Raw genomic sequence first — 16,256 nt, forward strand, 5'->3', positions numbered from 1 at the left:
ATTAGTTTCAATTTCAAAAAAGAGGGAAAATTTAGAAGATAAATTAGTCTTTTAATCATGGAAAAATATTTTTAACAATTAAGAATTACATGGTTACTCTACCAGGCAATAAGCTAATATATCTGAGTATTCAACACCAACAGAAGTAAATGTGAAATTAATTTAAATAATGAAAATATTAATCCCAAATTTATAATTAATATACCAAAAAGATTTCATATTAAGGAGGCAAAAATAAGAAACAACACACACTTATATATATACATTTTCTTTACTAACCAATAAACAAAAACAGCAAGAAAACATCTCATAATGAATAATTTATACCATTAAGCAAAATTCTACTCTACAGTTTCCTTGAACTGGTTTTCCATCAACTTCATCAAACACTGTTTCTTCTCTTTTCTTTGGATGAAAAGCCTTATAATAAACAACTAGAAAAATAATCCCAAGGATATAAGCAAGAACTATAGTGATAGTAATAGGTACAAAGAAGTCTGTATTAAAAATAGAAAGTGGGTAAAACCAGAACACAATCAATATCCCAAAAGTGATCAGTATCCTTACAATATAATAACAACACATTGAACATTTGGTATTCTCTCCCTTAATATTAAAATATGTAAAGATAAGAATAAACCCGACAATAGTCCTATACAAGTATTCCATAAGCGTGGAAGAACAAAACTGAGTTTGCACTTTAAATGCCCACAATATTCCTAAAAACCAAAGAACTGACAACAACACTAAAGAGATCTTAACATCTAAGAATAAAAGTAGTACGATACTCAGCATCCAAGATGATAATGTAAACAACTTGTAAAAGAGATATATGACTCTGGAACTCCATCCACTAAGGAGATTTTTATGAGGTAAGGAATTTCTTAAAGCTATTTGATAGTCAACAGTTGACAAGGAAATAGCAAAGCAAGAGACTATGATGGCTGCACCTACAAAACAAACAAAAATATATTGTGAAAATAATGACAACATTAAACTACCAAATGTCCTACATACATATGTATACACATACACACAAATAATCAGCAAATTTTTATATTTACTTCATCTAATCATTGATAGATTGTTGTATTATATGAGAAAATTGATGTGTACATAATATATATTATTTGACATGTCACACAGCTAGTAAATTGTGAAGGTGAGATTTGAACTTAATTTTTGTATTCTAAAATTAATATATATTTAAACCCACATTAAAATCATTTGTAAGATTCTGAATAATTCACTGAATAAATTTTATAGAAAAACTAAAATTTTCCCTATAGTGGAAACTGCATGGTCAAAGAGAATACAGTTAAAATTCTGGGTTTTCTAGTCTTTTAAATTTGATCTTCAACATGTATGCAACACTCTAGAGAAAGAGAAATAAATGAAAGAAGAGAGGGAACAAAGATAAAATAGAAAATTTAACATAAATATAAATAATTTTGAACTTTAATTTCCATATCTTTAGATGATCGATTAAATGAACAAAGATGTTCTAAACCATTTCTTTTCACTTGAAATCTTTTTTAAATTAATCTCTGTACAGTTTTTCATTTTATAAAGGAACTCTCTTTCCTATATTGCATAGTCTTAGACCCTTTACCATAAACATAGATAAATGTGATGGTTTAAAATTTTTTTTATTCTTTTATTTGTTCCATGTGTCTGTCTTGATTCTTATAGCATGCAGTTTGAAATAAATGCAGTATTGTATAAAGTCATAACATAATGCTTCCAGTTTTCTTTTTCTTCCTCAAGATTACTATTGTATTCAGTTCTATTTTAATTCTATCTATTTATATACAATGTCATTCCATCTCTTTCATCTTCCATACCCATTTCATTTTTGCAGAAGTACTAAGTACCTTTAATTGTTTTTGTCAACATGAGGGGCTTTTTGACTACGTGGATAGATGATTCTCATCAGTTCTGAAACTTTTTAGCCATTACCTTTTCTTTTTTTTTTTTGCTTTTTTTTTTTTTTTGGGTCACACCCAGCGATGCTCAGGGGTTACTCCTGGCTTTGCACTCAGGAACTACTCCTGGCGGTGCTTAGGGGACCATATGGGATGCCGGGGATCGAACCCGGGTCGGCCGCGTGCAAGGCAAACGCCCTACCCGCTGTGCTATCGCTCCGGCCCCAGCCATTACCTTTTCAAACATTGCCTTGAATCTATTCTTTCTCATCTCTCCTTAGGGACTTCTGCTCAGATTTATATTAAACATCATTGTCCCATCGTCTATGTTTCTTAATAGTTCCTTCATGTATACCATATCTCTATATAAACAAAAATATTTGTGATTTCTTCTTACCTAGTATTGTTTATATTGTGTCCTATGTAGCATATAATAGTCTGAATTTGTGTCCATTTTTTCCATTCTCATAAATAGTTTCTTTTTTTAGGTGTATATTTTTATCATTTCCAATTCCATTCTTTCATCATTTACTTCTTTAAAAATTACAAAATGCAAGTTTTATACTTTATTTCTGGTAATTTCCATTATATTTATTATTTAATAAATTTTTCCTACTTTGATTAATTCTTGGACTGGAGCCACATAGCACAGCAGGTAGGGCATTTGCCTTGCACGCTGCCAACCCAGGTTCGATTCCTCCATCCCTCTCTGAGAGCCCGCAAGCTATTGAGAGTATCCCGCCCACACGGCAGAGCCTGGCAAACTACCTGTTGCATATTCGATATGACAAAAAAAGTAACAAGTCTCACAATAGAGACGTTACTGGTGCCCGCTCAAGCAAATAAATGAACAATAGGACGACAGTGCTACAGTGCAATGCAGATAAATTCTTACTTGTGGTACACTTCATCTCCTTGGAAAACTTTTTTTTAATTATCTGAGGGCTAAGAAAAAGTATACTCCTCTATGAAGCAATTAAATTGGTTTCTGCCATATGGCAGGAGGCACAATTAGTTTCAGACCTAAATTCTGGTCATTGGAAATTGGGTTTTGTTACTTTGGTTCCATGTCTGTTTTTGCAGAAGCCTCTCCAGTGATGCTTGGAACACTGGGGCTACCCTTGGCTAACATGAGGCACGGTGGTATGGCCCTAATGGTTCAACACTCCACTCCAGTGCTACAGGCAATCAGAGCTAACCCTAGAGGTGCTCGATCAGCCAGCTGCTGTTAGGGACTGAACCTAGGGTTCCCACTAGCAAATCATACACTCCACCCCTTTGACTTATTTCCTGGAATAGTTGCACTTTTTAAAAAGTTTTATTTCAGGGTTTTTGCTTTGGGTATTTGTTTGTTTGTTTGTTTGTTTGTTGTTTCCGTTTATTTGCTTGACTAACCAAAGATGTGAACTTTAGTTATAAATCACACTTGATATCTTTCTCAGGGACTCACCAAAAAGACTATATTCCTTTTGGTCAATTTGAAATGAAAATTGATGTTGATGAGCTCACTTTTACTACTTTTCTCTCTTTTTTAGGGTGAGTTTAGGAAAGCATGAAGGTAGAAAGAGTATGTTCAGGAACCAGAGCAGTAGTACAAAGTGCTGAAGTGTATGCCATTCATTTGCACGAACCTGAATTCAATCTCTGAAATCACAAGCCCTTCCTGCTCCACTACCACACCACCAGGCATAACCACCAAGCACCATGGCTGCCAAGTACTGTGACCCAGGACCTCAACACCATTGGGCCTCAATGCTCAAATGTAGAGCCTACACCATTTGAGCTGAATATAGCCAGGAGTGACTCTTGAACACAGCTGAGGAGTCCCCGATAAAAAGTAGTATCATTCTGAATTGTTCTGTCCATCAAATCAATAATGATTACTACAAAATTTAGGAATTTTATAAAAAGCAAAAAGATGAAATCAAATCACACATAATCCTACTACCCAGAAACATCCAGACTTTTTACTCCAGATGTTTCCATATACAATAATTTGTTTGTATCCTTAAAAGTGTGCTGACAGAAAATTTTAATTTAATTTAAACTGCTATTTCCCTGTTTCATTTTTCAAATTTGTGTCAATGAAACTGTACATACTGCATCTAGATGCTACATAATTTTTATACTGAAATAACTAAAATAACACTGATGAATTTTTTGTGTCAGAGAGAGACAGACATAGAAAGATTGCACTCATCTGTGGAATATAGAATAATAGACTAGAAGTCTAACACCCAAGAATAGTAGAAATAAGTACTAGGAGGTTGACTTCATGGCTTGGAGGCTGGTCTCTCATTCTGGGCAACTCAGAGAAGGGAACACCAAGTAAAATGTGGTCGGAGGTCATGCGGGGGAGGGGTGATGAGTGCCGAATGTAGACTAGAGACTAAACACAATGGCCGCTCAACACCTTTATTGCAAACCACAACACCTAATCAGAGAGAGAGAACGAAAGGGAATACCCTGCCATAGTGGCAGTTTGGGGTGGGGGGAGACGGGACTGGGGAGGGTGGGAGGGATGCTGGGTTTACTGGTGGTGGAGAATGGGCACTGGTGAAGAGAAAGGTTCTCGAACTTTGTATGGGGGAAACATGAGCACAAAAATGTATAAATCTGTAACTGTACCCTCACAGTGATTCACTAATTAAAAATGAAAAATAAATAAATAAATAAATAAATAAAATTTTAAAAGTAAAAAAAAATTGTTTTATTTTTTGTTTTCTTTTTATTTAATTTTTAAATTAATTTATATTAAATTTTAAATTAATTTTTAATTTTTCTACTTTTAATTTATAATTATTTCTCTGGTTTTGTTTGTGGAGTGGCGGGGAGGGGTATAAAGAGGGAGCAACACCTAAAAGTACTCAGGGATTAGTCCTGGCTCTGTGTTCACACACCATGCTTGATGGTGCTCAGTGAACCATGAGATGTGAGAGATTGAACCAGAGTTAACCATAGCTGGCCCTTTCGGTATTATTTAACCAACACTTCAACACTTTAGCATGTGTGTAGTTAATGTGATAGGATGAAAGACCTCATGCATGCAAGGAATATATTCCACTACTGAGTCATATTCACAGCCCAGCAATCCAACTTCTTTACTTCAGGAAAAAGCTAAAGGATAAGGCTAGAATTATAACCTAAAAATAAAGCCTCGATCCCATTGCTGGTCAAATGTTACATACTACTTTGAATCATCAGCAATTCTACCATAATATAAGTTTTAAATTCAAATTTCAAAACTTCTAGATTCAGGAACTTTGTGGTATAAATCTTTTTATTTTATTATTATTTTTTTAGGAATTCACTGTGGTTTACAAAGTTGTTTACAATACAGTTTCAGACCTATGCTGTTCCAACACTAATCCTATGACCAGTGTCAACTTTCCTCCACCAACGTGCACAGGTTCTCTCCCAAACCCTAGCCTATCTCCTTAACAGGCACATTTTTAAGTTCAGTTATTGTAGTTTGCATACAGGTGTAACATTTATAAACCTTTATGTCCAACCCACAAATTGTTTACATATTACGGAATATGTGTCATATACAGTAAGCTCATTTCAGCATTTTGGTAACAAAAGAATGGGGAAAATATTTAAAAGAGTTACAATCTAGAGATTTGTGGCAGTTGGGAACAGGAAAAATTTGAGGAAATGAGTTTATCTCACAGATGATTCTATGATAGAGAGAACTCCAAGAAACATGACAATCTGTTCCTCTGAGACAAATATGTCTTCATAGAAACATCATAATGAAAATTGGGAATATTACTCAGTTATTATTGTTTTCAACACCTCAAATTATACACCTACTATAAGATTTTGTATAGAAACACTGAACTATCCTTTTAAAAATAAGGACTAATTGGGGGCTGGAGTGATAGCATAGCGGATAGGGTGTTTGCCTCACATGCATCTGACCCAGGTTCGATTCCCAGCATCCCATATGGTCTCCCAAGCACACCGGGAGTAATTCCTGAGTGCATGAGCCAGGAGTGACCCCTGTGCATCGCTGGGTGTGACCCAAAAAGTAAATAAATAAATAAATAAGGACTAATAAGATGGAGATCTGCTATAAAAGAAAAGCATATATTTCAAGTTGCAAAACTTCAATTGTGTAGTATTTGCTCTCTCACCCATAGACTCTAATTCGGGAAATTTACCTTACAGATATACTTTATACATAAAAATAATGGTTGTAAAGATTTTCATTAAGCATTTTTGTAACAGTGAAATATTAGATGGAAAGTAATATAAATAATATTAAGCAATAATTTAAACTATAATGCAAACAGCACTGTAGCACTGTCATCTCATTGTTCACTGATTTGCTTGCACGGGCACCAATAACATCTCCATTGTAAGACTTGTTGCTACTGTTTTTGTCATATCGAATATACCACAGGTAGCTTGCCAGGCTCTGCCATGTGGGCAGGATACTCTCAGTAGCTTGCTGGGCCCTCAGAGAGGGACGGAGGAATCGAACCCAGGTCAGCCGCATGCAAGGCAAACACCCTACCCATTGTGCTATCGCTCCAGTCCTATAATGCAAATGGTAACAATAAATGGAGTTCTTACTATGATTCTCCTTGATATGCAAATTATATATGTATTATATGTTCCATTTATATGTTTACTAAAGTAAAAATAAAATCAGGACTATATTTCTATACTAATACATATATATTAAAGTGTTAAACACAGACACACATATATATGTACATATATACATAGATATGTGTATCTATATATACATATATAGTGGTAAGTATGAAAATCAGGGTCTTATTCCCAAGAAGTGCTTTATCACTGATATATTCCCCAATTCCAAACGGGGTCACTGTCATTGTCATCCCGTTGTTCATGGATTTGTTCGAGTGGGCACCAGTAACATCTCTCATTGAGAGACTTATCGTTACTGTTTTTGGCGTATCCAATATGCACGGGTAGCTTGCCAGGCTCTGCCACTCAGGCTCGATGCTCTCGGTAGCTTGCCGGGCTCTCCAAGAGGGGCGGAGAAATCGAACTCAGGTCAGCCACGTGAAAGGTGAATGCCCAACCGCTGTGCTATCGGTGCTCTATCCATATTGATACAAGTAAATTTCCAACATATAACATTAAGAATAGGGCCAGGGATATGATTCAGTGATAGAGTTCAGTGGTAGAGACCCTGGGTGTAATACCTGGACTGAAAATATGAATATATATATATATATATAGGCTGAAGAAATAGTTCAAGGGATGGAGTGCAAGCCTGGTACACATGAGACAGCTCCCGAATAAACACTCGTAGTTAAAGTAAGAGAAATAAAAGTAAGATAAATCAATAAGATAAATTTAAAAGATGCAAGCCTTCTTCTAATTCTAATGAATTCTTTTTTAAAACTAACAATAATAATGTTTTCTCTGTACATCTGAAAGAAGGAAAAATAAGGAAAGGAGACAATACATATGTTTTTGCATTTGAACCAAAGAGTTAAAAATCCTAAACTCAGTCAAAGAGTTACCTGGCTCACCTAAGATCTCAGTATTATCTTTCAAACACAGGATATTAAGAAAGACTTACCCTGAACCCATTTTGGACCATGGTTCAGAAAGATGTACAGCTGAAGAACAAGTTGTGGACAACCTTCCAGATAGGTTTCAAATAACCTGAGCATGCTCAAATCAGTCACTCTGTCTATAACTTCTTTAAGTGGATCAATTTGTTCTCCAATAAATGTGTTAGTTTTGCCGCTACGTTTGACCACGTGATAACCATTTTTCAATGCAAACCAATATCTGCAAATATAAACATGAATGTGATGTAATACATTCTTCTATAAATGTATGTTAACATACATCAGAGGTTCCAAGTTTAAGTCTAACTTCTTGAAGTAAACAGACAGAAAGTGTCCCCCAACTGTACCCAAGGCTACTGCAATCCACCCTGTATCATTCCAGCACCCCTTCCCCCACTCTTGGAAACACTGATATAGACAATAATCTTAAGAAAAGCAATGTGTATTTACATGTATATTTTTCTTCCAGAAGCTTATTCTACCCCCCTACCACCACCACCACCACAAAATTTCTCTTAACTCTACGAACATCTCATACTGGCTTTATTGAGATTCTAACTCCATAAAACTCTATTTCATGCTTGATGTGAGAGATGTATGCTTAACACTTTTAAACCACATAATCTCATTTCATCTTCATGATAGTTATATGAGATAAACAGGTACTATTTCCATTTCACAGGTAGGAAAACTAAGACTGAAAATAACAGTAATTTGCTGAAAGCTAAACACAGAAAAAGGGAGCACATTAGAAACCAAATCCAGATACTCTGATTCCTATTCTCAACCACTACAAATATAGTATCAACTAATCTATTCATAGGAAAATGCACCCATGGTTCAAATATCAAGTTTTTCCATAAAATACGCTTAGAAATTTGCCCATTTAAATCAAATGTTTTTCCTTTTTCTATTAATTTTGACTCTGATTTACATGATCCCCACTTTCAATGACCAGTCTACCTAAATTACAGATTCAATACGATCCCACATCAATATTCATACTGAGAAGCCAGCCCTTTGGTTACTGTACTTGCTCCCATGCCTCAAACACCAGCTTTAAAAGGACAAACCACGTGAAAATACTGTGAAAATTAAAAATCCCAAAAATTTATTGGCATTCGTTATTAAAATTATTCATCAATAAATAATGCCTGGAACTTTTTCATACCTCAAGTAATTGCTCTGAACCTGATGCTTTTTAATAGGATAGAATCAGAAAGCTATTAAAATACTCAAGTTAAAAATAAAAAAACCTAACCCTAACAAAATAGCATGCTACCCATTTAGTATCTTTTTTTACTTTAAACATATTTAACTATACATTGACTTTAAAAGAATTAAATTTTTTAGTTACAATAAACCATTATGTGAAACTATCCATATGGAGAATCATGAACTCTCAGAGCCTACTTAAAGCCTGGTTTCTTTAACTATAAAATAAGGTTTTAAAAATAAATTCTTAGAGTTGTTTTTAGTTATTCAGATGCTTGTATACACAGTTATCATTACTATTGCACTACTGTAGTAAAATTTAATTAGTTCAATCAATGGTATAAGTAACTTTAAAAGTAGGTGTGCTATCAGAGTTGATAGTGACAGGCTATATTTGTGCAATATGACTTGGAATTAAAAAATAGAAAATAGGAGACTCATAAGATATATTAAAAAAGGAGTATTTTTCCTCCCCACAAAAAGTGTATGTATGTATATGTATACATATATATATAATAAAAAAAACAAAAGGTAAGTTAAAACAGTCCATTAATGAAGCAGGAAAATTCTTTTATTACAGCAATGACACATAAGTACTGAGTCTATGGAACAAGTAACCTTTGTCCTGCATGAAAATTAGTGACCTTTGTACATTTGACTACTCAGCCACAGAAAGATAGTTTCTAGTTATGTAAAAGAAAAGGAGTATTAATAATAAAAAGTGTATGCTCACCTTACAAAAACTCCTCCTTGCAACCAATGAAGTAGAAGGAAATAATGCTGAACTTCTTGGCCTGTTCTCTTTGAATCAGACTTAAACCAAGAATAACTAAAACACTGGACAATGAGTGTTCCAATAAGCATAAAGCTTACCGTTAAAATACCAAAAACAAACTCTCCTTCACAGAAAAACTTGACAGAAACATAGATATCTATGAATAAATCAAGTATATAGATTATGATGCCAGCAACAGACAGTGCATAATTTCTTTTAGTATACTTCATTCTGAATCACTTTATCTAGTAATTTTTACTTTTTTTTTCTCAATCAAACAGAAAAGAAAAATCAGAATACGTAATAGTGTAATTTTCATATAGCACTAAAATTTAATTTCTACTTCCTAAATCTATGTATAAGAAATTATAAGTATTATAAAACTAGAACACCAAAGCCATGTGATTAATTTTAAATCTTTTCTAAACCTCTAATCTTGGTCCAGTATTAGAAGGCTTTATTCAATCTGTTTCACAATGATCTTCATTAATATGAAAAAAACCTAAAATAAAACACATAAGAAAAGGTTCTAAACCCTTGAATGTACTATTAAATATCCTTAGACTTTCTAAAAGTTTTACATTTTTGTTTTTTTTAAAGTTCTACATTTTTCAAAAATAACACATACTACTAAAAATTTTTTCTTATAAATCTTTAGTAAACTAAAATCTCACAAATATATTAGGTAATAATTTTTAATAAAAGGAATGTACTAACATATATATTTTATCATGGGACCATTTAAAATTTAAGGCAAATAATGTAGAAAGTGAATGTGGCAAGATAATGACTAGTAAAGTACAAATAGATCTACAAAACAATACTACATAGTTTAATCAAAAATTCATTTTTTTATAAAAAGCAAAAGCTATAAAAATTCTTTATATACTTTGATCCAGCAATTCCATATTGGAATCAAAACTTGGGAAACACAAGTGCACACAATGACATCTCTTTTCTGAAAGTTTATTAACAGCAAAATATTTAAACTAGATGACAATTAAAAGCCTAGTTCAATAAATTATGGTATATCCATTCTATGATATTACAACATAATACAGATATATAATGTCTATATTATACCATTCAAGCTTTTCAAACAACAAAGTAGGGTCCGGAGCGATAGCACAGAGGGTAGGCCGTTTGCCTTGCACTCGGCCAACCCGAGTTCAATCCCCGGCATCCCATATGGTCCCCCAAGCACTGCCAGGAGTAATTCCTGAGTGCAAAGTCATGAGTAACCCCTGAGCATCACTGGGTATGACCCAAAAATGCAAAAAAAAAAAAAAAAGAACAAAGTACTTTTACATATACTATTTTTAGAAAATATAGTAAGCCAGGGAAAATTAGCAAGTGTCAAAAGGTTAAAGACTAAATATAACATTTCATTTTTTAATTATTTTGGGGGAGAGGAAGGGAGGTAGGAATAGGAATCCTTTAATTACGTGGACTTTTATATTGAGTTTTAACAATGGATGTACTCCTATATTACTTAATTGCTAAAAATAATTTAAAAATTATACTTATAGAGCATTTCAATTACTGAATAAAATTTCTATACTATATACATTTTTTGATAGCTAAACTTTACTTAGCACTATATGCCAGGCACTGAACTAAATTTGTATATAAAATTTCCCCCATTTTATTTTTTTCAATTTTAGGAGGACCATACCCAACATTACTCAGGGTTTAGTATTGTCTCTATTCTCAGGGATTACTCCTGGCAATGCTCTGGGAACCACCTAGATTGCCAGGAATCAGACCCTGTCAGCTGCATACAAGTCCAATGCCTTATTCACTGTACTATCTCTCTCTACCTTTCCCATACTTATAATCAGACTTAAAAGATAAATAGTTTTATCATGATCCCTATTTTATAAATGTGGGATGAAATCAAGTTATAGACAAAATTTTTCAAACTCAAGAGTATTTATTATTTTCCTATTTAGTTTCAAAACTTCTGTGCAAGAAATAAAATTTTTCACTGATATTTAAAAATACAACTTCTGCAGTAGCCAGTCATTTCTTCATCAGCAAAGGATACCCTCACCCCCATCTAGGTGGCACATGATTTCTCAAGTTCACTACAATAGCCAGATGCCCTATTTCTGTAATTTAAACAGCTAGGTCTCAATTCTAATATATCTATTTGTTTGCTGTATGTCTTTAAACATGTTATTTGGGACTGGAGAGACAGTACAGGGGTTAAGGATAGACAACATGCTGTTCATCCCAGTACTAATCTAATAGCACTTGTTTTCTTATAAGAAGAGAAATATCCTCAAAAGAGAGCTATAGCCCTCTTCCCATGTCGGGGGGAGTGGGGAGGAACAAGACCACTAAATCTGAGTTTTTCATATCCAGCAGGCCATGAATTTTACCTGAATTTTACTGAATATGTTTCACATTTAAAATTTAATAAGATGCCCAATACAAGCATGGAATTTAGAAGGATAAGGTTTAATCAAGTAGGTTCTGTTCAACTGGTTTTTGAACTTACCATGTGCTGTTTTAGGCTCCTAGGATATATAAAGTGACCAAAAAAAAAGACAAAATAACACACCCTTCTGGAACCTAAAAGCTGAGAGAAAAAGTCAAATAACAATTAAAATAATAAATAAGTACATTAAATAGCATGCTATATTAGAAGGTGGTAGTGATATAGGAAAAAAATGCATCATCGCCTGGCATGACCCAAAAACAAACAGAAAAAGAGTTGTAGTAGAGGTAGGCATATTACAGGCTTCAATTTTTATTATAATGGTTTAACAGACTCACTGAGGTGCTGTTTGAGTGATTAAAAAAGTCTATGTGATTATAGCATGGAAAAGCTTTCCAGGTGGAAAGAACACATAGCTCAAAAATCTGATGCATAAGGGGGTAGAGAGTGAACAACAGGTGCTTGCTTTAACTTGGGTCAACCCAAGTTAAATCTCCAGCATCAAATATGGCTCTCCAAGCCCTACCAGAAGTGATCCCTGAGTGAAGAACCAGGAGTAAGCCTTGAGTTATGGCTCAAAAAACAAATTGAACTAAAAAAAATCTAATGTACAAAACTTTATGCATGGTTTCCAGAAAAAAAAAAAGTTCCACAAAATAAGGACAATGGTTCTTTAACATAGTAGTTTCGGATGTTTAATGTTTATCCAAGTTCTATTGTAATAGCAGAAATTTCTAGCTAGTAAGGAATTTCTTAAACCCTACTATCTAGGAAAAACTCACTGCATATAGAATTGAAAAACACCACAGTAACTGTTATTAATGAAAATAACGTGAAAAATGCATACATTATTTAATCTAACCTTTACAACTTCTTGTCAGGGTAACCCAAAGGGGTACTTTTTGGTTCCATTTAATAGATCATAAAATGGAGATCATAAAATGGAAGCTTACATCTGGTGGGTATTTCTCCCAAATGAGTGAAGCCATTTTTAATATAGTTTTTTTTAATAAAGTCTTATTGAAGAAAGAAAGAGAAAAGAGGAGGAGAGGAGAGGAATAGGAAGGGGAGGTAAGGGAGAAAGAAAGAGGAAAAGAAAGAAATCTAATGAAATGAAATGAAAATGTTTTCCTAAAATTATAGCTATAATATCTAAGCAGTCCATGTGTTTATCATTCTCCCTACAAGGAAAAATTTCTTTTTCTAGTTTAAAAAAGAGAAATATTAGCAGTTTTGAGTCATTTTATAAATGTGAAAAATAATTCCTAAGAGAATCAGAATTTTCATTATTGGCAGAACACCTAACTCAATCGACTAATTTGATATGACAACTTCTATATTCCTAATTTAGTCTGGTAGACTGTAATGCCAATTGGAAAAAAATTACATAGCAAGGTAATAAATGCAACCGTACTCGTAAAGACAACCTGCAGTTCTTTCTCACCGTTGTATAAAATGTATGAAAGATGGTTGATCTCTAACCCTACAATTGGTCACCGCCCCAACACTCCTTTGGGAGAAATAATGTCACCTAGAAAAATTGACTTAAAAGGTCACTTGTGATACAAACTTAAGCGGACAGTTAGAGGAGTTTTAAAGGTTCTTAAAAGGATAGTTTTAATCTAATTTCATATATCAAGTCAGCTCTGTGGCTATCTGGCTGGCCACATATAACCTTTGCCCACTGTATTCGACCTCGTCACAATAAAGCAGGTATTTCAAGTCACAAAATCTAGCAAAATCTTATTTGCCAACCAAACTTAACACACAAAATAAAGACTTACTTGTCAAATAGAAAATGCCTTCTTAACTCAAAGTCCTTTCTGGAAAATCTTCATCCTGGTAATCTTTTATTTTTTTCGTCCCTGAAACAGTGTAATTAAAGGGTGTGTAAACCTTAAAGATCAAATACTGAAATGAAACTGAAATCACCTGTTAGTCATATGTGGGATCCTGCGATAAGAATCTGCAGTGACTAAAGTACTCCTGCTGTAATAAACTCACCGGAGAAGAAAACACCATGGCTTTTTGTTTGTTTGTTTGTTTGTTTGTTTTATTTTTTTTAGTTTTAATTTTTATTTTATTGAATCACCGTGAAAAAAGTTACAAAGCTTTCAGGTTTAAGTCTCAGTCACATAATGATCAAACCCCCATCCCTTCACCAGTGCACATGTTCCACCACCATGAACCCCGATATACCTCCCCTCCCGCATCCCCCCACCTGAGTGGCTAATGATCTTCATTTTACTCTCTATACTTTGAGTACATTCAGTATTTCAACAGAGAACTCACTACTATTATTTAGAATTTTCCCCCAACAGTCAAACCTGCTCAAAAGGCATCATTTGATAATTTGTTTTCCATTACTGAGTGAAGAATATATGAGCTTGCATGGCCGCGACAGTGGCTGCACAGTTTTGGATTTCTGATATTTTAGTAATTAAGTCCAGAGAGATTTCTGCCAGAAGTCACCGAAAGACAAGGCCGAGAGAGAAAAACCTCCCCTCCCCAGGAGACCTAGGGTTGTAGCTCAGTTCACAGTCTAGATGCATTTCTGTAAGAAGCCGCTGGGTGCTAAATGTGATTAGTAGCCCTCCAGGATCATAGTCTTTTAGGAGCAGAGGAGCTGTTTCATGTGTGTGGCCGCTTTGGTTCCCACCATGGCTTTTTAAATAAGATGTCTAAGGCAGTATCTCTCAAATGCAGGGTCATAGGGCCCTTGGGGAGACCCCAGATTTTTCCAACGGGATCACAGGTGGAAATTGTATAAACAGAAGGGAAGCATGGCACAAGACTAGAGGACTAACAGTTAAGATGAAGCCACAGAAAGGAATCAAAGGTGGGTACAGGGATCACGGCAAGAAAAAGAGTTGAGAAAGACTGGTTCAAAGGATAAGCTTTTACATATTTATCAACTAAGTTTTCTTCTCAGCACATCCAGTGGACAATAATCCATATTTGAAAGATAGACCAATTTTGAATTTGAAATAGAGAATGTATAAAATATCATTTTATTGCAAACTGCATCTTCTCGAATCTGATGCCTCAAGAAAATAATGGTTGACATCTGTTCCCAAAATAATCACTTTCTTTTATTTCAAAGTATTTACTTAGGGTTATTTACTTTACAGAAGTCCCTTCTACCTCCATATACCCAAAAATGATTGATGGAACCTCATTCTCTAAGAATCAATGTTTAACCATCCTTTAGTTTTCAAGATACTCTCAGTTAGATTCTCCTTACCATCCTTGCGTTATCACCACTTTTAGCCATACTTCGTAAAAATTTCTACATAAATGCTTTGAAATGTGATCATATTTATCTCCTTTCTAATTATGAACTTCTAGAAAGGCATCATTACTATGCATTTTTAACATCCACCAATATCGTCTATAATTTGCAGTTTGTAGGCAGATAAGAGCCTATAATTAACACAACGTAAAAATTTTCAGTCATATTTCTTGAAGAATATAAAATTCAAGTCGCATTGCTATCTGAAAGGACTTAGTGCTTTCCCTAGCCTAGATTTTTCATCTGAGCTCAACCCATATGGTGAATGGCTTACAGGTTTCTTTGCTGAGAGATATGAAAATTATCTCAATTTTAACTTGTCTAAACCCATACACTCTCTAATCCTGCTTTTGTACTAGCATCTTTTTATATGAATCAGCTCTTTTAAATCATTTGGAGGTCTAATTCTTGTCTAGTGAAAAGCCTGATAATGGATTAAGTGAAATCAAGATGAAAGGCACAGAACTAGTAGTTCTTACTGCTAAGATATACGAGACTAGAACTCCCACCAGGCTCAATAAAGATCATTATGGTACAGAAATAAACTGTCCCATCATATTCTCAAAAGTTTGCTGAATTTTCAGCAGAGTTCTGACAATGGGAACATTGAGGTAGCTTCCTGTCTGAATCATCATTCACTAATACCACAAATACTGGTAGTTGAAAATGCCTGATGAAAGGTATTTTTAAGATTATTCCAAGAACATTTTATTTATTTTGGGGTTTGGGACTACACTCGAAGATGCTCAGGGTTTTCTCCTGGCTCTGTATTCAGAGCCACCCCCTGATGGTGCTCGGGGCACCACATGGGGTACTGGGTATCTAAACCAGGTTGGCTGCAATGCAAGGCAAACACTCCACACGCTGTACTATCTCTCCAGCCTCTCTAAGCACTTTTTAAAGGACATACTATTTGCCTTCCACAGCAAAGGGTATCATTTACAAGATCATTTCAGCAAAGGTGTTTAAAATACTTGTTAACTGAAATGTGCATCTTTGAAACACTAAGCAAAGAACTTCACACATAAATCGAATGTGTCTT

At 34.3% G+C, this 16,256-nt stretch overlaps 1 protein-coding gene across 1 annotated transcript; it reads right to left on the reverse strand.

Annotated features, from left to right (window-relative positions):
- Window positions 1–321: 321 nt before the first annotated feature.
- Window positions 322–9,709, reverse strand: XKR9 (XK related 9). Its single transcript, XM_004602575.2, has 3 exons — window positions 9,438–9,709; window positions 7,495–7,709; window positions 322–950 (listed from the first exon to the last, which is right to left on the reverse strand). The coding sequence occupies exons 1-3, from the start codon at window positions 9,707–9,709 to the stop codon at window positions 322–324; spliced, it is 1,116 nt and encodes a 371-aa protein (XP_004602632.2).
- Window positions 9,710–16,256: the final 6,547 nt, after the last annotated feature.

The sequence above is a fragment of the Sorex araneus genome, chromosome 2, assembly GCF_027595985.1.
Source record: "Sorex araneus isolate mSorAra2 chromosome 2, mSorAra2.pri, whole genome shotgun sequence".
Taxonomy (NCBI): Eukaryota; Metazoa; Chordata; class Mammalia; order Eulipotyphla; family Soricidae; genus Sorex; species Sorex araneus.

Bases quoted from the DNA above. Each gene is read 5' to 3' on its own strand.
- XKR9 (XM_004602575.2), bottom strand. From the start codon at position 9,709: ATGAAGTATACTAAAAGAAATTATGCACTGTCTGTTGCTGGCATCATA. The intron at 7,710-9,437 runs GTGAGCATACAC...TTATATTTGCAG, and splicing joins CAAGGAGGAGTTTTTGTAAG to ATATTGGTTTGCATTGAAAA. The intron at 951-7,494 runs GTAAGTCTTTCT...TTTGTTTTGTAG, and splicing joins TGGTCCAAAATGGGTTCAGG to GTGCAGCCATCATAGTCTCT.